Here is a 23,254-nt window from a genome sequence, read left to right on the forward strand (position 1 = left end):
TCTGCTTACGATTACTTAAGAATTAAGAATTATTTGAAAACACTACCTTAAGGGAAAGGTCCCAGCCATTATCCAATGGAATACTTTCCTCTATTTTTTTATTTCTCTCTCTCCTTTTCTCCCTATCTCCTTTCACAAACAACTGGTAACTGGCCTGTGCCAGTCACCGTGGTACGTCTGGAGGTTATAGTGATGAGTACAAGTCAGAAGTTTGTGCCCTCTGGAAACTCAGTTTGAGTGTGAGAGGTGGTTAGAGTAGTGTGACAAGTACCGAGGATGATAAAGGAGTGGTACTCGGCTCACTGGGAGGGATACCTAGGTCAAATGAGAGGACTACCCAGAGGAGACAGCCTGGCAGCTGGGTTTGGAAGAATAAGTTGGAGTTAATCAGTTCATGGAAGGGGCCATAACTTTGTTAGATTGAGTTGAAGTTGGCCTTCTTATCATAGCTGCCCTCCCAGTTTACACAGAATAAGTCTATTCGCTAAAGCTCCTCAGATATTTGAACACAGTTGTCATGTTTCCAAGGCCAAGGGTGATAGGTGATATATGGAAGATCATTTTGGGGAAGAGGTAAGCAGAACAGGAAACTAAGACTCAGTTAGATGAAGATTTAACATTTATGAAGTAGGCTCAGAGACTCCACGCCCATGTTGTTATCGTACTGGGATTTAGTTCTCACCTTCCTGTGTTCCTTTTAATGATTATACGGCATCCAGATAACTAGATGAAGTCTAAGACATTAGATAGTAGTCTCCTTTGCTAAATCTGTTCTCATTAAGCATGATTTCTAGCCTTGCTGAGTATTACATGGGTTTTGTTTTACACTTGATCTTGGCCAAAAGGCCAAGAAGCGATACATGGATTTTGTTTTTAACTTAGTTTTGTACAGAAGAGTCTTTCTTAATGTGATCTTTCTTTGCCGTTTCTTTACCTGTAATGTTTTCTTATTGAGAACTAGTAGATGTAGAATTCTCATGGTTTGTGTGTTTTGTTTTTTTTAGTACTCACCCCATAGTGAAGTAACCTCTTCTTAGCTTGTCATATGAGACTTTATTCTTAGCTTGATTGGGGAAGAAGTTATGAGCACTTTGCAGGTTTAATCTTGGAACCCAGACACGTAGTAAGTACACAAATAGAAAGCATGGAAGAGTTTCTTGGAAAATCAGTTAGGTTGCCTACCGAGTAGCTCAACAATGTTCTCCATTAAAATGGCATTGTACCCTTTAGTTCCCCACCAAAGGTCAGCTTTGCCACAGCTCTGAAATTTTCTACTGTCCTTTGCTCTGAAGGCTTCCACTTAGCATGGACCAGGCTTTTTTAAACTGGCACTGTGTTGTTGCATGAACTAATGTCAGTCTCTAATCTGGGCTTCAGTTTCCTTATGTATAAAAATAGATTATCTCTCAAATCTCTTTTTGTAATAGTCGATGATTTCAAATATTTAATGCTTATTTCATTTTCTTGTATTAAATGGTAAAGGCATTGTATAATTTGGCAAAATCCTAGGTTCTGTTAGGCTCTCTGTTTACTTAACTTTGGATGCATTTATCCTGACAACCTGATTATGTTTTTCCATTTTATATATTCTTTTGTGGAAGAATGTGGTCTGAAGCCTCATTATATTTTTGCCAAGATATGATACTGCCCTTTTACTATTAGGCAAAGGGACTACCAACTTTATTTCAATGTGCTAGGGAGTCAGAATTTTCATCCGAGTGCTGTGTCTAGCCTCCCCATAGCACTACATGACAGAAAGATTTACCGGATGCCGCCAGTGGTGAACGTCAGAACTGTATCTTGCTACTGTTCTGTTTTTAAAAACACTGTCGTGAATATGGTAGGGTTTTTTTGTTTTGTTTTTTTAATGTGCTGGACTGTTTGGAATTCTGTGCAATGGGATAAGGCCAGGGTGTTCTGTCAGATCTTCGGTGCTTACTGTTTTTACCCTCAGAATTCAAGGCTGGTTGGAGTCTAGGCTGGTCTACGTGGATAACTCAGTGGGTATAAAAGAGCTGCTGATGGTCTAGTATGTGTAATGCCAACAGCGTTGGACTGGGGATAAATTGACCTAAATGCTGTGAGACCTCGGGCAAGCCTTATTTCCATGAACTATAAGCGAACGTTACATGCACGTTCATAGCTAAGAAATAGAAATGACCCAGATGTCCATCAATTGATTAATGGATAAACAAAATGTGATATAGCCACACAACGGATATTCAGCAATTAAAATTGAATGAAGTACTGTTACGTGCTGTGATGTGGATGAACCTAGAAAATATGCTCATAAAAGCATCCAGTCACAAAGGCTACATGTTATATGAAGTGTCCAGAATAGGCAAATCTATAGACAAAAAACAGATTAGTAGTTGCCTAGAGCTGGGGAAGTGGTGGGTTAGGGTAGGGAATGGGGAATGACTATTAACGGGTATAAGGCTTCTTTTTGGAGTGGTGAAAATGTTCTAAAATTAAGATTATGTTGATAGTTGCACAAATCTGTAAATACATGAAAAACCATTGACTGTACACTTTCCAAATAAATTTTATTTCAATCAGTGTTTTTAAAATGAGGTTAAGTTTATTTCCAAGATCTCTTCCAGTTCTTTTTTATTTCATTGAGGCCAGATGAGCTATCGAGTACCCAGATTTATAATTTATTGGAAATAACTTCAGGAAGTAAAAAGCAGCACTGGGTTGAGTGCTGATGACTGTTTCCTGAATACTTCTGTGCATCTGACTGTCCACTAGAGGACAGCAAAGTCCATTTTACCCATTCCCTGCCTTTTCTCACTAGCACTCGTTTTAAGAACTGAGCCTAAAGTCTTAAATTTATATCCCATTGATGAGATTTGGGTTGGGATTACAAAAAGAGCCTATGGTTCCACGTGTTAGCTCGATTGTATGGGGAAAACGATCAATGTGGCAGCTGTCATAGTGGATGTCACGTTTTACTGAGCTCTGAAGAGGGAAGGAAATTGTGCTGTATTTCGAAGGCAGATGTTGAAATATCTGCAGTTGAAGGTTTGAGTAAGGAATGAGTCAGTTTCCACGACAACTTTAGCAGCCTCTTAAATAGATTATTTTGGTGTGTTTATATTATCTTTGTTGTTCAAGATTTATACCTGCAAGGCTCTCTCTGGTTCTCTATTTCTGTAGGAAAGAAAGGACGGCTTTAGTTTCTCTCCCTCAACCCTCACACCACAGCTTCAGAAGTTGCTCACTATCTGTGTCCCTAGGGAGCTCTGTTTTAAAGACTCTAGCCTTTCCTGTAGGAGGAAGACTATCTTACTGATCACACCTCTCTGCCTAGGGCAGAGCAGTGAAGTCCAGCAGTTTGCTAGCGCTGAATAACTGAGTTAGAGAAGCAGCAGGGGTTGCTGATCATGAGTGAGTTGGCAATGTGACCCCCACAAGGTTGATGGTACTGAGATAACCTAGTCTCTCAGCTTCCGGTGAATTGCCCAAAGAAGCTTTACCTTGTCCATCTCTGTTGTATTTTCTGACTCAGAATTATATCCCCCATACTGTATTTGTTTACGTGGATGCTCTCCTAATCATTTAGGCAAGAAGTGCTTTGAAACATCAAAAACTCACCTTTTGACTAATAAAACAGTAATGCAATGAAATGAATTATCCCAAATGGCATTTCTGTTCCTTAGAATGTAGTTTTATAGGAGAGAGGGTTGTGTTTATCAACAAAATTCTTGATTATATTTTCCACCATCTTATGTTTTGCTTGGCTGTTACTAAATTATTTTTTGTTTTCTGATGATGGGAGGAGGCAATGCAGGTTATACTGAAAGTACCTACCCGGAATGAAGTCAAGCGCCCCTGGGACTTTAGCATTTATTTGTACTTTAAGTTGGAAGTGGTGATAAAGGGGGATATTTTGTATCAGTACTTAATACTTTTTTTTTTTTTAATTGGGGAAGTGTGTTTTTCCGGGACTCATCAGCTTCCGAGTCAAGTCGTCATTTTTCTCCCCCTGCCCCCTTCGACCGCCTCACCCCCCCCCCCACTCTGGTTCAAGCCGTGGTTTCTCAGTCTAGTTGTGTAGGACACAGCTCCCTGGCCCATGCTGCTGTTATGAGCCTTGCGCTCCCCCTCCCCGGCTGCGACCACCAGCCCCTCCTGGCGGCCCACGGTGGCCCAGCTTCAGGGAGAGCCGTTGTTCACAAACTTAGCTGTAGAGGGTGCAGCTAAGGGTGCACTGGCCCATGTGGGAATTGAACCGGCGGTCCTTGGAGTTACGAGCACTGTGCTCCAACTAACGGAACCAACCAGCCGCCCAGTACTTAATACTTTTTTCTTAAGTATTTAAAATACATTTTAATGAGAATATTTTCTCACCATCTTTAAATAAAAATGATTTGCATGTTTTAATCTGAAACTGCTGTGGATTAGGACTTGTGTCCTGGTCTGCGGGGCTTAGATGCCAGCACACTTAACTCCCAGCCCTCCAGTGGCGCCTGTGACCCTTGTTCTCCTCTGCTGGGTGTCTTGTGACACCCTCAGGGGCTTTTTAACAAATGTTCAACCATTTAGTTCTGCATCCACTGGAGGGATGTAAGCTTGAGGAGTATGTGCTTTTTTAATCCAAGCATCTTTTATTACATCTTTTCCCAATATGGACGTCTTTTTGTATTTTTAATTGTGGTAATTATGCAGTTTATGAGTGTGCTTTGGATCCCCACCATATTTTTCATGATCTGCAGGTGAAGGCTGAAACGCTTGATCTGGAATTCTTGACTTGGTAAATTTGTGACAAATCCAGTCTGTACAAACACGAGACTCCACACCTTTCGTCAGTTTGTAGTGTGCCCGGGGCTTCTCAACTATCGGGCACAAAATCCCCGCCACGAGTGTGGTGACTATTCTCTGAGGCAGCGATTACTAAATGTTGTTCAGCTGAACTTACCTGCCAACCAGTACTTAATATTAGGTTGGTGCAAAAGTAATTGTGATTAAAAGGTTAAAAATAATTGCAAAAACAGCAATTACTTTTGCACCAACCTAATACTGTTTAAGGGTTGTAGAATGCTCTATAGATACCATTTATTATTTCTAGGCCCTGTAATCTCTGACTGGCACATACTAGTGTAGAAACTGATAATCTTTTTAATAACCAAAGTTTTATTAGCTACACAACATTGTTGCATACTAGCATTTACGTAATACAGTGTTCCTGCTTGTAAATGACACTGAATCTTTAAGTGGTTTTCATTAGAAGAGACCTGTCTTTAGTCATTTCCCCCACTTTAATTCTTTGTGTGACCTTTGGTAAGTTTTTTGTTAACCCTTCAGAACCTTGATTTCTTCTGTAAGATAAATGAGTTAGACTAGAGGATCTTTAGGAGGTAAATGTACTTGGAATTCTCTGGTATCTACCTGTTCCTAGTCCTCTTTCCGTGTATGCTCTGTCAGCACTATGTGAAAAATCCACGTCTTTGAGGTCATTGTCGTAATGCTGGCTTGATTTGGTCTCTGTTTAGGTTGCATCTGCTCTGGAAAAATGGAAGACAGCAATCCGTGAAGCTCAAACTTTTTCCAGAATGCATGTTCTACTTGGGATGCTTGATGCCTGTATCAAGTGGGATATGTCAGCAGAAAATGCTAGATGCAAAGTTTGTCGAAAGAAAGGTATATTTAGGTCGGAGTGTATTAGGGACTGGGACCTCCATTTCCCAGATCTTTTCTCCCCTAAAAAATTGTGTGCACAGCTTTCAAATGTGGGGAACGGATTTTACCTTCAGGGCTATGAAATGCTAGTCTTTGAAATCCCATGCCAGCAAATCATAGCAGGCCCTTTGTTACTCAATTTTGACTAGAAAACAATGGCAGTTGGTTTCTCTAATCTTTTCATTTTCTGGAGGGAACAAAATTACTAAAACATTCTAATTTACCATCTCTGAATTTTAGTCATCTGTGAAGTAAGGGGGCTGCCAGCAGAGGGCAGTGTTTGTACACAGAATCCTCACGTTTGGGCAGACATGCAGGGTGTTCTGTAGAGCACAGAATTTGGGACTCTAATGCTGAGAGCCATCAGAGCCCATAGGTATAAAAGGAACATCATGGCTAAAAGCCTCCCTCAGTGATTTGGCTCTCCAGTGGCTAAAGTTATCTCGTGAATTAGGGTAGAACTTAATTCCCAAGGACGAGAAGACATATATAAAATCATTCAGTTGCTCTAAAAATTGATACAGAATGATAGTTGGAGAGGGGAAATGACCATGTTAAGTTGGTTCAGTGCATTTTCAAATGTAGGCAGTGTTTGAAGATAACCGTATCAGGTATGAGTTGGGAAGTGCTTAGGGGGTCCAGGAGGAGGAAGGGCAGAAAACGTAATCCTTCTTGGGGGGTTCATCTCTTAGTAGGAGAGGAGCAGCAACATTTCCTGCTGTCACTTGGGTTTTGCTACCTCTTAGTAAATGTTAAATGCCCTGTCCTAGCCCTGGGTAGATTTGGAGATAGAAATTAGAAGCCCTGAGCCCTAAATTACCTACAGTCTGATTTGTGCTATATTTCTTTTCAGAAAATGACTGCAGTTTTAAAAAAAGGGTTAGCACTGTACTAGAATGTTTGTTCTTCCATGGTGTTGAGGGTGAATGGCCCTTTCTCACAACTCCTTGACTGTTGCCATTCTCCCGACAGTGCTGTACAGTTTTATCTCCTTGCAGGTGAGGATGACAAACTGATATTGTGTGACGAGTGTAATAAAGCCTTCCACCTGTTTTGTCTGAGGCCGGCCCTCTATGAAGTACCAGATGGTGAGTGGCAGTGCCCAGCTTGCCAGCCTGCTACTGCCAGGCGCAACTCCCGTGGCAGGTGAGAATTGCTTCTTTTAAAAACAAGTAAATGAACAAGGAGCTGTTATAATTAAGCTTCAGTTATTCATACTGGATGATTCTAAGGAGCTTTAAGTTCGTCTTTTAGGTATAGAGCCTAATCGTTTTAAGGTATTACAATAGGAGCTCAAAGGGCTCTGATTTAATTTTAGCTTAATGTTGACATTTCTACTTTTCACTGCCAGCCAGTTCTCTGTCTTGAACCATACCTTCTAAAATAACAATATATCTCCCTCTGCCTTTGGCTTCCACTTTGCCCCCTTCTTAATTTGTGATTAATTCTGCAACTGCCCATTGCTAAAACCCCTGAAATTCATTACCTTCATTACCCATGCCTAAGATTTTCCATCTTTATCCTGATTAGAACTTGGGTGTCAGCTTGGACATCTTCACCCTCATCGTCCAGTCATTTATTTGCCAGGTGTTGTCAAGTCAGTGTCCAGATGTCTCATGAGTCAGTGTCTCCTGCTGTCCATTTTCCAAGGTCGCTGTTGTCACTTGGCCCTCCTACACCTCTCACCTGGGCTTCCCAACTCCTTACCTCATACCTTTCCCTTTTCAGCTTTTGTGGTGATACCAGAATGGTTTACATACAGCAGAGAGCTGCTTGTGTCACTTTACTATTCAAAAACGTCAATCTTTCTGTTGTCTCTAAAGTCAAGTCCAAACTCCTTAGCCTAACTCCAGACTCTGGTGAAATACTGGCGTGTGTTTTTATGAGCCCTCATTCCCATATTTGTGTGTTTGTTACAGACTGTTCATTGTGTATCTTTGCTTCTTGTGCTTTCCTTCCAACTGGGAATATTCCCTCTTCCCAGAACTGCCCCCTGGGCAAACCGCCCATGGCCTACCAAAAATTTCACTGCTCTTTTGAAATATCCTTACATCCTTAGAATTAGTTGTTCTTCCTCTGTGTTCCCTCTGAGTTTTCGAGCTCTAAAACAGTATTTTGATGCATCTTGCCTTTATGATTAGTTTTATACGTGACCGTCTTCCCATGAGATTGTAAATGCCCTGAGAGTAGAGGCGATGCTTTGTTCTTCACCTTAACCCCAGTCAGGACAAACACAGGGCCTTGTAATGAGGAGGCGCCTAATGTTTGCCAAGTTAATAACTGTCGTTTTCCATGTTGAAATTTGAGGTTGTTAAAAGGTGGCTTGTAGGCACTCTGGCTCGGTCTCTGAAAAGGCAGAGCTGTTTGATCCTGACCCCCCCAGCAGTATTACTTGGTTATTCCTCACTCCACTCCAGCTACACTTAGAGATGAGGCATGCTACTGTGAAATGGTGGGGCTTTGGACCAGCTGTTCCGAGCTGGGATTACCACTGCTTTGATGTTATGGTCATCGGCAAGCTGTTTCAGCTCCTGGAAGGGGGCCATCAAGGTGGAGTAACACCTGTCTGGGCTTTTATGCTTTCAGTCCACCTCAGAGTTGGGACACATTTTAATACCTGAAATGTTACATTATCTGTCTGTTTTTATGAGATAAAAGGAATAGAGTTTTGTGTTGTTTGGTGTGGGGGAGGGGAGGGCTGCATTTTGGTCTTGATTGATGTTGCCATTGGTGTCTTATCCAAAGCACTGGGCCTGGCGGAGGCATGCTGTTGAAGCTTAGGTTTTCATCCTGTTTCCTGTGTCCGGGACTAGATTCAGGTTCCCTCCCCCACCATCAAATCTGTCTATTCTGCAAAGAAGAAAAATTTGCTGCGATCCCTATGGGACTCGATCCCCTTAGAAACGCTTTGACCTAGAACCATGTTCCGGACATGCTTTTTCCACCTCACAGGAATTACACTGAGGAGTCTGCCTCTGAGGACAGTGAAGATGATGAGAGCAATGAAGAGGAGGAAGAAGAAGAGGAGGAGGAGGAGGAGGAAGATTATGAGGTGGCTGGTTTGCGATGTAAGTATTACGTGTTCAGTGTGCCTCCGAAGTTAACCCTACAGCCTTTTAAGCTGACGTGGGAAGACTGGGCTGGCTGGCAGGAGATACTCAGCGTTGTCATCAGGCCGTCTTTTCCCACGTGGTGTGGCTGTTAGGGTGACTCCGTTGTCATGGTTTTCAAAGGGTTTATAAGATGCCGTTTAGGAGGTTGCATAGCTTGGTCTCAAGGACATCGATTTATGGCAGATCCATTTAGTCCAAGAGTTAGTGGAATTCAAGGTCTCAAGTTTGTTATGTGACGAGCCTGCTAGTTCTGAACCCCTCAGTGTCTGAGGACAATGGGTAAAGAAGGTCTAAGCCCATTGCCATCTCCTTACCGTTCTTTTGGCCTCTGGTGTAGTGCTGCTCGCAGAGGAGTTATTTTTCCTCTGGTCACAGTGATTTTCTCTTCCCTATAGTGTGCAGGGCTATAGCTTTACTTGTTTGAAAAATGAAGACTGGTTTTCCATAGTTTAGGCCTAAAGCTGTTATGAAGGTTCAGATCTGTTTCGCACTAGATGCCAGTAGGGAGAGTCAAAGGCCTTATTTCTGTTCACCGCGTTGACTCTTATTCTCTCATGTTTATGTTTCATGAGTCTTTGAGAGTCTTATCATTTTCATGGTTAAACCTAAAGTTCTGCAATCTATCCTTTTCAACAGTTTGCCTCTTTCCAAAACATACCATTTTTTGTAGGTTAGTAGAAAAGAGATCATAGGTCAAGATTTTGATGAGCTTTTGAAGAGATGGTACAATTCCCAAGATGATAGCACTTGAGCGATCGGACTTGGTATAAGGAGAGGATGTTTGGCATGACCGTCTCTCACTGCAGTGGTACTGCCAGACCTGAGGGCTTTGGACTCGCACACTTGCTCCCATCTGCCCAATCCTCAGGCTTTTAATTTGGGACACTTCAGTTTCTCCCATTCCTATTAGGCTCCTTTTGTTTGTTCACTAGGCATGTTTTCCAGGTATCCAGGGGAAGGAGACAAGCAGTCATTAACCCTGCATTACAGAGGCTGGCATCTGCTGGCCCAGAGTTGTGATTTGGATATACGTTTATCTGGGAACAAATTCTGAATATTCCAATGTGCGGATTTTGTTTATTTTCAAACTAGTTTGCTTTCCACTTCTGAGTTGTTACTCTCTTTCCAAGGAATTATTTCCTTTCCAGGTTTTGAGGATTTTATCTGCCAAAAGGATGTAGTAAGGTATTTGTTTGGTACTTTAGAGCTTTTTGCCTGCTCTGCCTTTTAGGTCACCAAAGATGTGGTCCTGGTGCAACTCACGTCCCTGGGTTGGTGGCTGTCCCTAGCATCCCAAGTTTCATCCTTGGCATCAGCTTCTTACTCTTTCTTTCTAGTCTGGTCTTGAGCTAGAGACCCTAAAATAGCCAATGAAGGCTTATCATTGTCCAGAAGAAGGATGTAAAACATTGTTTATTGACTCATTGTATCATTGCCTCTGTATATCCCCATCTCTGTCCAAATGTCACCTCCCCACTTTGCAGAGAAAATTAGTGGAGAAACTTGGAGCTAATCCTTACGGAGCATCGCTTCCTGAGGACATACTGAGGGAATGCTGGTTTGTGTGACAGTGAGCACCTGTTACAAACCTGAGTCACAAGTCTTGGGTGACGTGGTATTCTTTATTCTTTCCCGGGGATCCTGGGCAGAGTGCTTAGGGAAGTGGCCTAGCCAACTGTCTGAGCTTTTCAGACGTGTAAGAAAGCAGGACCGGGGCTAGCCCTAAATTGGATTCAAAGAGGAAGACTTCGCATAAGTGTTTCCCATAAATTATCAGCTTTTCTCTGAGAAGACTGATGGCGAGTTTAGGGTAACTCTGGGAACTATGAAACACGATCTCTTCTACAGTCAAATCCCATTTCACATGTAAATACACTACACTCTCTTAGGCTGAGCTTAGGCTGTAGGAATTCCAGGCAGACCTGTAGCAAATGGCCTCTCCTCCTGAGTGAGTCACTTTACAATTGACTCCTTCGGGGGCCTCATTCCTGGGAGTAACTAAACGGGGTAGGGCCAGAGGATAGAAGTACCGAAGGAACCGACCTTCTGAAGAGACTTAAGAGGTCTTTGGCAGTTGATGAAAGGCATCCATTCTTCATTGACACTGCTGCCTTCAAAGAGTCCTGATAGGTAAGGCAGGAGAGAGAGCAAAGAGCACCCGGAACCCAAGGAAGCCATTGCTCTGCTTGTCCAGGTTGTCTCCCCATTCTATAGACACGCTCCCGTCATCCTCAGTTGTTCTGCTCTTAGTTTGTATTTTTTATTGCAGTGAGACCTCGAAAGACTGTCCGGGGCAAACAGGGGGTCATCCCCCCTGTGGCAAGGCCAGGCCGACGACCAGGTAAGAAGCCGCACCCTACCAGGAGGTCTCGGCCGAAGGCACCACCTGTGGACGACACCGAGGTTGATGAGCTGGTAAGAATTACTTCTCATCCTGCCTCTAATGTTTCTGCTCCTGACCCCCACTCCAGCACTAGGAATTCATCGGGCAACAGGTGGGAGCCTTCCCCTCTCCTCCCGCCTCCCTCCCTTGGGCGGCTGATGGGTGGGCCTGCAGGCAGACGGGCAACAGGCCCTCCAGGAACAACTATGTCCGGCATCCCCTGCTGTAGCCTGCAAACATTGCGTCCTCCAGTTTAACAGGCAGCCTGGGACTTGTGAAGGGGTTTAAAATAGTACCCATGTGTCTTCATTGGCCCAGAAGGGCTGGGTCTCCATCGTGGGAATGCCAGCAATGCTGGAGCCTCACTTACTCTCGGGGCTTTCGCTGACAGTTGTTATGGGAGGGCCATTACCCTCCCCTCTGCTCCTCAGCCAATGTGATTTTAGTGGTTTTGCTTTAGATTTCACTTGAGCTTTAAAGAACAAAAAGAGTTTCTTGAAAACTTGCTTGTTTTGACAGATCAAATTGGCGGTGAGTGAGTTGGGGGCATGAAGTCAGCCAGTAGGGAGCTCAGAGGCCTTTGGAGATGCTCCCTGCCCAGCCCAAGCCCTTTGACTCCGTGGCTCCACTGCTCTGAGACACGGCCTGTTCGGGCTACTGGAAGGGAAGCCCACTCCCTTTCTTTTTAGCCGCTTAGCTCCCGCATGTCTGCAGCGGGAGAGCCCAGGAAGGGAACTACCTCTTGCTTTTCTTCTCCGACACTCCCTGCCCCCACAAAATTGGCTGCTAGTGGTCCCCATAACCCATCTGGCTTTCTGCAGTTGCTTGTACATAACCATCCACGGTGTTAACTATAATCCCAAGTCCATCTGCTCTCAGTGGGCCAGCGTCCTGTTGACAGTGGCCCTCTCTAGCTGACCTCTGGCAGGACTGCTGTAATATGGCAACTGCTGCCTGCCCCCTGCTTCTCCGATCATCCACCAGGGAGGAGGCAAGGGGCTGATGGGAAAATGCCTACTCCTCGCTGAGAGGGCTCCCTGACTGAGTGGCAGATGATTTTGATTGTTTCTGTTCCAAGAAAATGGTTGAACTCTTTCTCTTTTTTTAAGCAGATGTCCACATTTTCTGCCCTGTTCACTCTTCTTCTCTTGGACCTGTAATAACATGTCTTCTTCCTTGGACACCAGGTGCTTCAGACCAAGCGGAGCTCCCGGAGGCAAAGCCTGGAGTTGCAGAAGTGTGAAGAGGTCCTCAACAGGATTGTGAAGTACCGCTTCAGCTGGCCCTTCAGGTGAGTGAGCCTTGTGTGTTCACACACCTGGGAGTCGCACCAACCTAGCAGCTGGCGGAGGGAGTGTCAGCTGAGCCCCTAGGAACCAGCCCGATCCCTTCCTTTTAGGACATGTCTCAGTGACAGGGGATTAGCATTCCAAACCTGTAGAGACAGCCCTTAGTACCAGGTGAATTCATCTGCCCGGTGCCTGCCAGTTGGCTGAGGTCAGCAGGGCTGTGCCACAGGCTGGTGGTTTGATAACAAGGTTTCTGTCCGTTGTATTCAAGGCTGCGCTGATAGCTGCATTCGGTTTCTCCGCAGGGAGCCTGTGACCAGAGACGAGGCTGAGGACTACTACGATGTGATCGCCCACCCCATGGACTTCCAGACCATGCGGAACAAATGTTCCTGCGGGAGCTACCGCTCTGTGCAGGAGTTTCTTACTGACATGAAGCAAGTGTTTACCAACGCCGAGCTGTACAATTGCCGAGGCAGCCACGTGTTGCACTGCATGGTGAAGACAGAACAGTGTCTGGCGGCGCTGTTGCATAAACACCTCCCTGGCCACCCATATGTCCGTAGGAAACGCAAGAAGTTTCCTGAGCGGCTGGCTGAAGATGAAGGGGACAGTGAGCCAGAGCCCGCTGGACAGTCCAGGGGACGAAGACAGAAGAAATAAAGAGGCGGGGCCCCGGTAAGGGAGAGGGAGCTGAGGTTGGGGGGATCCCAGGGAGAGCAAGGGAAGTGTGGCAGGAAGGCAAGAGAGGAAGATGGAGAAGAACGTGGAAGGGAGGAGATCACAGAGGCCAGAAATGCCCACCATCCCAGTCTTGTGCTGGTTCTCTAAAACTCTCCGTAGGACCTTAATCACGCAGAACTCTTGGAGAGCTCTTACTGGGTTGCCGGTCTCTGCCTAAAGAGATTATGGGTAGTAGATGGCCTTAACTTTCCTTTCTTCTTTCCTAAGGTCCTTTCCACTTTGGCCACCACACCAGTGCCAAGCCCTCTGGTTTCCAGGGGAGGGATTACTGTATTACATAGAAGAATCAAGTGTAATCAGGCCAGTTGGGGAGGTGGTGGTGATTTTTTTAAAATCTATATTTATATACAGTCATGTTTCTTTAAGCCCGCACTCTGTCTCTTCCTCCCTCTCGCTCCCAGGTGACGGGATCAGTGAGTGCCATGCAGAGTTCTGTATTCACCAGCATCATGAAACAGTTGTGCTCTTTTCAGTTGATCTTGACAGAGTAAAAGGACCTGTCCCGGAGCCGATCCTGAACGCCCTGCCCTTCTTGTGACAACTCTCTCCCCACTCCCACCCCACCTCACCCCCTCAGAAAAACAAACAAAATCAAAAAAAACTAAGGCACTTCACTTAGAGACTGGAGTCCTGCTTATAATCATGCATATAACCTTTACTTTGATGGATCTGGCCAGAGGGGTGTTGGAGCCCAGCCCACCCACATACCAGACAAGCTCTTAGGGGAGCAGAAGAAAAGCAGGAAGAATTGAAATGTTTAATTTTTTTAAAATTGATTTTTCTAGTTATTAAAAGTTGCTTGTTTCAGCAGTGATATTGTATAAAGAACATCTTGTAAAATATTTCTGTCATCTTGCTTTGGCACATGTACAGTACAATTTATATGATAATGTGTTTGCTTTCCTTCGCCCATCTCCTCCCTCAACCCATCTTTTCTTGCTCATCAGAGCAGGCAGTGGGACCTGGTGGGGGAGGGGGCCTGCCCCTGCCTGCCCTGGTGGCCCTGTCCCCTCCTCCGTCTCCATCGCCTCCTCCTGGGCCTTTTCTGGCCTCAGAGTACTCCCAGAGAACCTGATCTGTCCGTGGTGTCAGTGGGAGGTGAGAGGAGGGACGGGAGGAAAAGCTCCCGCAGCCCCTTCCCACAATGACTCTAGTGTAGTAGTTACATTTAGGCAAAACTTTGTAGTCTTTTCCCTTTTATGGCCGATTTTGATAAAAATGCAAAACAGGGTTTAATTTTCTTTTCTATCAACTTTGAATTTGGAAATTTTGAGCACCTAGGTTCTTCTGTACCTATTTAAATTAAGGGAAAAGAATTCCACCAAGGGAATTGCAACTCATAGAACTTGAGAATAAAGCCTCTTAATACTGAGCTTCAAGGTGTGGTCCTTGTTTCTCCCGTCCTCCTCCTTCAAGGACTCCGGGGATTTGCTCCAGTGGCTGGTGGATAGGTTTACCGACCCTTCCACCACAGGCCTGGTTAGCACTGACATTACAATTACATAAGCCGAGCCGCCAGCACCTTCTCCTGCCTCTTACCCTAGAGCCAGTCTGTTCTTGTTAATAGTGAGACTCCTGTGTTCCCACTTCAGTGACACCTGAATTGTTTGTTTTTTAAATTGTCTTTAAGGAGGAAGGGCCCCATTGAGGGGTAAACTTGTAATAAATTGGAATTTCAATAAACATTATGTACTTGTGTTTATAAAGAAGAAAGTTCTGGTGAGTCTTTTCTTTGTGCTCTTGGGGGTGGTAGTGGATGGTAGAGGCCGAGCACTGTTCCCCACTGACTTGCCAACAGTTGTTCTTCAGAATCAAGAGGATCTCTGACTGACTTGGTCTTTTTAACCACAGGTCAGAGCCAGCTACTTATTTCTTTGCTTCCAGGAGACATTTCTGATGCCCTGGGTATCAAAGCACGGCCTTCAAGTTTCTCCTGGCCTTGTCTCTGTCTGAAACCCTTAAAATTTCATTTGAAACTTTCACGTATTAGGGGAAAATATTTTTTAAGGCTTCACGATGGGAATTTATGTCGTCCTTTAGGAGTTAATTTTGGGGAAACGCCTGATATTTTAAAATACTTTTCATGAAAATTTCAAATATAACACAAAAAGAGAGTGAAAATACAATGAATTCCCATGTACTCAGCTTCAGCAATTTTACCACATAGCCAATCTTGTTTTCTTTATACCTTCATTTTTTTTTTATGCTGGGAGATTTTATAAAGTCCGAGTGGTTGATTTGAGTAGGTCACTGCTGGGTGGCAGACAGCCTGCCCGTGGAGTTCAGAGGTTTTGCAGCTGCTCCGTGACCCCACTTACCGAGAAGGGAAACTGCCGGTTCCTGACTGCCTGAACCAGGGACAGCATGTGAGAAAATGGAGAGACGTTTGAGGACCCTAAGCCATGGGTGTGGATTTTGCCACGGACTCGCTGAGAATCCTTGCTGAATGTGGGTTTCAAGCCAGGCCTGTACTGAGCACTTGGGGATTTTCAGTCCTGCAGGGGAGGAAGGAGTTTGCCCCGAGGTCAAATCGAATTTGGTCAGCCTGAAGGCTCTGGACAAGAGAGCTGTGCTTCCTCACAGCATTTTCTACACAATCCGTTGGACTCCCAGCCCGAATCTGCAGCCCTGTTCCTCAGGTAAGTTCCTTAGGCCACACTAGGGTAGTGTCTGTGGGGCCATGTCACTCTATCTGGGTCCTGTCCAACCATCTCAGCCCATTTCCCAAGGTGTGACCTTGGAGGAGCCGCTTAATTTTGGTTGACTTGCAAATGAGGACAAGAGAACTTTCATTCTTGAGGGTCTGAGTCATTCTGAGAACCAACGGAGGCTTCTCCCTTGTGCAGATCACTCTTTCCTCAAACCTTGTCTCGGGAGGGGGCACAGTCGGGTGGCAGTGAGGTGGTATCTGGATTCGAAAGCCGCCACTGGGGCAGTGGGTTTTTCCAACTTCCTGCGAGTCAGGGTCTCCTTAGCAGGCGTGAGAAACTCAAGCCAGGTAGGAAGCGAGGGCTGCCCTCTTACTGTTTCCATTATTACCCTGCCAGGGCCTTAAGGCCAGAGAGCAGCTACTAACCCCCCTGGGGCCTCTCCTCAAGCTGACCTCGGTCAGCATCACCCTGCTGACTCCTGTGAACTTGGAATTGTTTCCCTGGAACTGACACTGACATAGGTCAGGGTTAAGAAGTCATCTGAACTCGGGCCCTCCCTCCCATGCACAAGGTCAGACCGTGTGGACAGGAGCACACAGACCTGCTCTACACTCACGTGCTGAGCCACCAGCCCCACTGAGGGGAGGGGCCGGGGCACACAGTGCACAGGTCAGCTGGTGTTGGTTTCTGAGGTAATTTTGGGGGCTCTAGAATTTTTCTTGGGGTCTGGGGAGATCCTGCTGTAGGAGGGGCTTCTCGGGACAAAACCATCCCAGGTTATAACACCTGCTGTCCTCCTGGGAAGGTGGTGGTGCTGTGGAAGTCACAAAGGCTCCGCAGCCTGCTGCCGGCCTGGCTGTGTAATCGAGCCAGCCAAGCCCTGCACTTTAACCCATCTGTAAAGTGGGGACAGCAAGGTGAAATGGAGGACGTCGTGAAAGGTCTTTAATGAAGGTTTCCTTCTTCCTTTTCCTCCAGGGTCTGGGACTTTTCCATAGTGTCTTCCAGCTCTGAGAAGCCTTAACTGGCAAGGACGACCTTCCCTCCTTCCCTCGCCGCCCTCCCTCCCTCCCTCCCTCAAGTCCTGGCTCACGGGAAGCATCCCAGCCTCAAAGCAGACAGAACCCCTTGGGGACTTATGGAGTCCTTTAGGAGTCCTTTAGCTTGTGCCAACTACACAGGGCCCTCATCCCCCACCCCAGTCCCAGATGTCGTGGAAGCCAGCCTGGCTTCGGCTGAGTGGGGCATAGCTAAGGACCATCTATCCCCCATATAGACTGGCAAGGAACAGGGTAAACTGACGCCACTTTGATGCCCACCCTCCCCTCCACCCTTTGCCCATATACACTTGCCTTTCTCTTCCTGGCTCCGGAATCCTCTCTTTTGCTCTGGCTGCCCCAGCCCTTAGCAGCTTCAGCTCCGCTCCCTGCAAACCTGATCTATAAGCCCAGCTGGGTGCAGCCACTGCCCTTGGGACCTGGCCCATCCCCTTCAAGTGGCTTATCCTGTCTCACTCAAGGATGTAACTCTCCTCAGGGAGAGTTACAAGGCGTTAGGGTCACTTGGTTTCACTGGTTAAATAAAGCCCTGGCACCTACAGTGTGCCCTGTGAAAAGGGAAGGATTTAGATGGGGAGGGCATTCCATGTTCAAGAAACGCAGAAGCAAAGGTGTAAGAGTTGCAACATTCCCCCAGGGGTCAGTACTGTTCCTTGTGAGGGACAGCCCTAAACCCCTCCCACTTCCTGATGGACTGGTATTCTGACAAACGGACACACACCCGTTCAGTTTTTATCTGGTTTCTTCCTTGCCCTTGAGATGGGTGGTTGGTTCAGGGCAAGAGCTCTGGCCATAGAGGCCCTGGGTCTGAGAGCTGAGCCCCACCACTAAAGCGAAGCAGTTGATCTCCAGCCTCCCCTTCATGCTAACGTGAAGCTGGCAGTGCGCTGTGTGTCACACATCCAGGGATCTTCACCCGCCTGCAGTCACAGTGGCCAAAGCCGAGGCCAAGATGGAGTTCCGGGGTCTGACCCCAAGCTGATGGGGGTCTCTGGGATCTGGCACACAGACACACACGGGACCTTTTCCTAATCCTCCCCCTCAAGAATACGCAACATGCCCCAGGGGAGCTGTGCACTTTCTCCTCACCGATCCCATTCTCACTGCTGCTCTCAGCACCTCAGATCTTATCCGCAGCCCGGCAGAAGTTGGGGGCCCAATTCCCACTATACCCAAAGGCTCCCATCTCCATGCCCATGTCTGCTACCAAGATGCCCTTATACCAGCCCAGCCCAATCTCTACTCCATCCAGAGAGATGAGGGGTGGGGTGCCCTGACTAGGGCCCCAAGGAGTGAGCTGGGCGCACCAGCAATCTTCAAAGGCAATGAGGATGGTCAGACTGCAGCCCCAGGTCCCAGAGAGGGACAGCAGGCTGGGCTACAGGAGGCAGTGGGAGCAGGTCCTGAACCTCTGAGGGAACCTTTGAGACAAGCTGATGCCCTCATTTTCTACACAAATGAGGAAAGCAGAGTCTGAGAAAGTGAAGACTTACCCACAGGCCCCAAATAGGCTAGACTCCCCAGGGCCGGACGTGGGGGTGTCATCCCAGGAGATTCCCTGAGTATCTCAGCTGGAATACTTCCCAGTTTCACTGGGAAGCAGGAACCCAGGCCTCAGAGACAGGCAAGCCGGTTGCCAAAAGGAGCAAAGGCAGGCAAAAAGGGACACACACACACACACACACACACACACACAGAGAATCTGGAACTCCTGCAAAACACAGCTGTTCCATGGGGACGTCCTGATTGGTGGGGAGCCAGAAAACGGGGGCAAGGGGATGAGCCCAGCACCCACCTCAGCTCTGCTCACAAGGGAGATGCCTACAGAGCCCCACCCTCTAATCTTCCCCTTTCCCAGCCCAGAGAGGACTCAGGAGTGCCACACGGGGGTTTATTCCAGTCACAGCTTCCAGAGAAACTCAACAATAAATTACATCATTAAATAAACTCCCTGCAGGACCACGCGCCCTTCTGGCCCCTCCTCCTCTCCACATGCTCCCCCAGGACCCTGTGGGGACTCAGCCAGGCAACCCCCTGCACTAGGCCATAGGGGAGTGAGCCTCACAGGGTCCTCACAGTGAGAGTTGAATGAGTCTCCCCACCCCGGTCCTTGGCCCCCTCGCACTCACTTGCCTGACCTTGACAGCTGGGCAGCTGCTAGTCAGCTGTCTCCTCCTGAGGGGGGGGTGTGCTAGGAGGGGACAGCAGCCGCCCTGTGCAGGCCTGTGTTCCTAGAGGTGTGTGGGGTTCTCCAGAGAGGGGTCCGTCTTAGTCATGTGCAAGACCACAGTGGGGGCCTTATAGTGGCAGTGGGTGCCACGACCATAGCCCCCAGGGGCCCGGCAGGCTTTTGCCCGGGCCCGGCCTGCTGCCATCTTGCGATGGCAGAGGCTCTGCCAGGTCTGGAAAGTCTTGGAGCTCCATACCCAGACACCGCTGGTGATGCCCACTACCAGTGACATGAAGATTTTCAGCATAAATACAGCCACGGTGGGCACGGAGCCCCCTTTCAGCGAGCAGTCCCTTCGGCCACCGGGCATGCTGGCCGGGGAGCATGGCTGCTCCGTGGCCCGAAGGCGCCAGAAGTCCATGTTGAGGCGTTCATACACGTAGCACACAATGACGCAGGTGGCAGGCACGGTGTAGAGGATGGAGAAGACCCCAATTTTGACCATAAGCTTCTCCAGCTTCTCCGTGTTGGTGCCACCTGTCTTCATGATCTTGCGGATGTGGAAGAGGGCCACGAAGCCGGTCAGGAGGAAGCTGGTGCCCAGCACCAAGTAGCAGGAGAGGGGCACCAGCACGAAGCCGGTGAGTGCAGCTGCGTCCATGCTGGCCACGTAGCACAGCCCAGTCAGCTCGTCCCCGGCCACCTTGCGCAGCGTCAGGATAACAATAGTCTTGAGGGCCGGGAGGCCCCAGGCCGCCATGTGGAAGTAGCTGCCGTGGGCCTCAATGGCTTCGTGGCCCCATTTCTTGCCGGCCGCCAGGAACCAGGTGAGTGTTAACACCACCCACCACAGCGAACTGGCCATGCCGAAGTAGTAGAGCAGCAGGAAGACCAGCGTGCAGCCAGTGTTCTCCAGGCCCTCCTGGATCACGTAGAGCGCGCCCGCCTCCTGGTCGCAGGCCACGCTCTGGGCCCCGGCCACCGCGCGGATGAGAAAGGCCAGCGAGTAGACGTTGTAGCACATGGAGAGGAAGATGATGGGGCGCTCGGGGTACTGGAAGCGGTGAGGCTCCAGCAGGAAGGTGAGTACGGTGAAGGCCGTGGAGAAGAAGCACAGAGCTGACCACACGGCCATCCAGACGAGGGCGAAGTCCTTGTCACGGCGCGACCAGAACACTTCGACACCCGGCCCGCAGCGCGGCGCGCACGAGCGGCTCTTCTCCACGTACTGGAACTTCTCGGGGTTGTCGCAGGTGCCCCCGCCGCCTGGGTCCGGGGCTGCGTCCCCGGGGGGCCGTGCGGGCCGCGGCGCCACGGGCAGCATGCCCAGGCCCTTGTGGGGCTCCGCCGGGCCGGCCGTGGCGTTCTCCGGCGCCTCCATGCAGAGCGCGTGCGGGTCGTTGCGCGTGGGCAGCCTGGCGCAATCGAGCGAGTCCGGCCAGCCGAAGTTGAACTGCTCCATGATGGGCGCGCAGCGCAGGCGCGCCTGCTCGCACATGGGCCGGCAGGCGGGGATGGGCGTCGAGACCTGGTCAGTGCACATGGGCGCGTAGAGCGAGCACAGGAAGAAGCGCAGGTGGCTGTGGCAGCCGTACTGCACGAGGGGCGCAAACTCGGCCAGCTCGGCGGCCGCCTCGCCCTGCGACGTGTGGCCCAGCAGGTTGGGCATGCGGGTCAGGTTGTAGCCGATGCCGCGACACATGGGGATGTCCACAGCCTGGCACGGCGCCGGCCCGCGCCCGCGCTCCGGGTCGAAGCGGCCGATCTCCAGCGCGGCGCCGCCCGCCGCCAGCAGCTGCCACAGCAGCAGCGCCCGGCGGAGCGGCGGCACGGCCATCCCGGGCGGCCCCGGCCGAGGGCGGGAGGTCGGCCCCGGCTCACTCGGGCCGCGCCGTCCTGCGCCCCCGTGTCCGCCCGCCACGTCGCGAGGCGCGGGCCATCGCCGAGCCGCCCGCGTGGGTCCGGGCACGGCAGGGCGCTCCGGGCAGCGCGCAGGAAAGCCGCCCGAAGGAGAGGAGGCGCCGAGCCGCTACCGCCACAGCCACTCCTGCGGCAGCAAAGCCAGAGCTGGCGCCGCCCGGGGAGGCCGCCGCTCCAAGCCTCGGGGCGTGGCGCCAGGCGGACACGCCCAGGGGCGGGTGCTCCGCGCATCGGCCACGCCCCCGGCTGGGCTTTAAAGGAGCCGCGTCTCGCAGCCGCCCCCTGGCACCCACCCCGCTGCGGTCCCGAGGGGCGGGGTGTAAGTATGACGTCGTGCCCGCTTACACTCGGTTATTCCCCTTCCCTTGCTGCCCAGTCTTTCTCCGAGACTGGACAGTCAGCCGGGAGATTCCCCCTCCCACCCCATCCTGGGTCGCCTCCTCTTACCCCACCCAGGCTGGAGACCGTTTCTAAGGCTTCCACGCGTAGGGAAGCCTTGGCGTTGGACTCAGTGACAGTTCAAGTGCTGCCTCTGCCTCTTCATAGTTGTATGTGACTTTGGGCTCTTCTCTCTAAGCCTCAGTTTCCTTTTCTGTGAAGCAGGTAGATAATCCGGTAAAAATTAACACCATTTGTTGCGCGCATGCTGCTGATCTGTCACACTGCACACGACCTCGTTGTCTCTTCTCGGCTCTCCTTTTGCCAGGTGAGGAAACTGAGGCTCAGAGAGGAGTGACATATCCAAGACCCTCGGATATTAAGTGTTCCATTTGTGATCGTCTAATTCCGACCCAGGTACATTTCACAATACGGCTGTGCTCCCCTCCAAGAGGTGTTGTTACCTTTATGGGCCGGCCGGGAGTCCCTGCTGTCTAGGGTACCCCCTCCACACCTCTGGGATCCACTTAGAAACTGCTTTCCACAGAGCTGGAGGACTCGGTTTAACACCTCCGGTTTCCGTTTCCCTGCTCCCATCCTGCACTCTGAGCTCCCTTGGGCTTTCCCTGGGACTCCCTCTCAGTCTCACCCAGCCGGCTCTAGTGCTGCCTGCACCTCCACCCTTCAGGCCCTCAGAAAGCCTCCTTCTCCTTCCGGAGCCTGCAGAGTCATGGGCGATGTGTAGTGACCTCCCATAGACACACGATATCACCACGATATCAGAATAATACTGGATTACTACCCCCGCTTCCATGGGGGCATCTCGACTTGTGGGGGACGACTGTCCTTTCCCCTGACAGATGGAACCACCAAGGCAGGGCACAAGGCAATAACTATGACCCCCTATGGATATGGCTTAGTCTGCCGGTGACAGCTGACAATAAGTGAATGTGGTCTGAGACTGAGACCCTTGACTACCCACTCCACCCCACCAGTACACCCCCAGGTTGGGAAGGTGCTTCTGAGAAGCTGGGGTTGTGGGGACTCCTTAGGGTCTGCTCGGCCTCTGCCCAGCCAGGTTCCCCTCATGGTTCCTGGATAGCTCTGTGGGTGAAACCCAGTGCCACCCAGCTGGCTAACCAACAGGCCCTGCTCTGGTCTGGGACTCATTTTGAGACTGCCATCTCCCCTCCCTCACCCACCCCATGTGCTCTCACCCTCTTGGCGTAGGAATACCTGGAAGACTCAGATTCAGATTTGACATGTGTTCTCAGCACATGCCCGGGCACCCTAGCAGCTGCCCAGGACGCTTAGAAGGGGAATGAGAGATGAATGACCCACACTGCAGTGGGGCTAGGAAACTGACCAAGGACATACAGTGGGCAAAGTGGGCCCAGGCCAGGCATTTTACAATGACCTTTTAAACTCTCATAATAGTCCTGCAAGGAATTCTGTACCCATTTTACAGATGAGAAATTGAGGCTCAGAAAACTCAAGATATTTGCTATGGATTACAGAGCTCACAAGGGTCAGGTTCTTCCAGTGAATGAGCTTTCCTGTCCACCAGAGAAAGGGCGCCTGCTTAGCTGGCCCAGTTCAGCCAACACTGCCCTGTTGTAAAGCCTGGCATGTGGTGGGGGCTCAGGAAGGAGTTGGATCAGAGGCTGTAATTAGGGCTCACCCTGCCTTAGACCTGTGTGGGAGCAAGGAAGGGAGAAAAGAAAGATGCTCTGTTGCGGGTGCGCATGCAGCCTCTTGCTCTCCTTGGGGACATGAGCGATTGGGCGTCCATGGAGATGCAGCCAGTACTGTGTCCAGTGCAGAGTACACACTCAGCTCACCTGAGCCAGGAGAGGTGCTGCTGCA

At 49.4% G+C, this 23,254-nt stretch overlaps 2 protein-coding genes across 2 annotated transcripts in view; one reads left to right on the plus strand and one right to left on the minus strand.

Annotated features, from left to right (window-relative positions):
• The window catches only part of BAZ1B (bromodomain adjacent to zinc finger domain 1B), a 70,112-nt gene extending 55,197 nt beyond the window's left edge, over nt 1-14,915 (plus strand). Inside the window, exons 14-20 of the mRNA XM_081054205.1 lie at nt 5,496-5,643; nt 6,681-6,828; nt 8,635-8,750; nt 11,065-11,210; nt 12,366-12,469; nt 12,773-13,145; nt 13,613-14,915. Coding sequence (XP_080910331.1) covers nt 5,496-5,643; nt 6,681-6,828; nt 8,635-8,750; nt 11,065-11,210; nt 12,366-12,469; nt 12,773-13,130 — 1,020 coding nt within the window. The 3' untranslated portion in view covers nt 13,131-13,145; nt 13,613-14,915. The remainder of the gene's footprint in view (nt 1-5,495; nt 5,644-6,680; nt 6,829-8,634; nt 8,751-11,064; nt 11,211-12,365; nt 12,470-12,772; nt 13,146-13,612) is intronic.
• Nucleotides 14,916-18,804: 3,889 nt separating this feature from the next.
• Nucleotides 18,805-21,160, minus strand: FZD9 (frizzled class receptor 9). The gene has a single exon (XM_081054019.1). The coding sequence runs from the start codon at nt 20,925-20,927 to the stop codon at nt 19,152-19,154; it is 1,776 nt and encodes a 591-aa protein (XP_080910145.1). The 5' UTR covers nt 20,928-21,160; the 3' UTR covers nt 18,805-19,151.
• Between the last annotated feature and the right edge of the window lie 2,094 nt (nt 21,161-23,254).

This window comes from Rhinolophus hipposideros (genome assembly GCF_964194185.1).
Source record: "Rhinolophus hipposideros genome assembly, chromosome: 7".
Taxonomy (NCBI): domain Eukaryota; kingdom Metazoa; phylum Chordata; class Mammalia; order Chiroptera; family Rhinolophidae; genus Rhinolophus; species Rhinolophus hipposideros.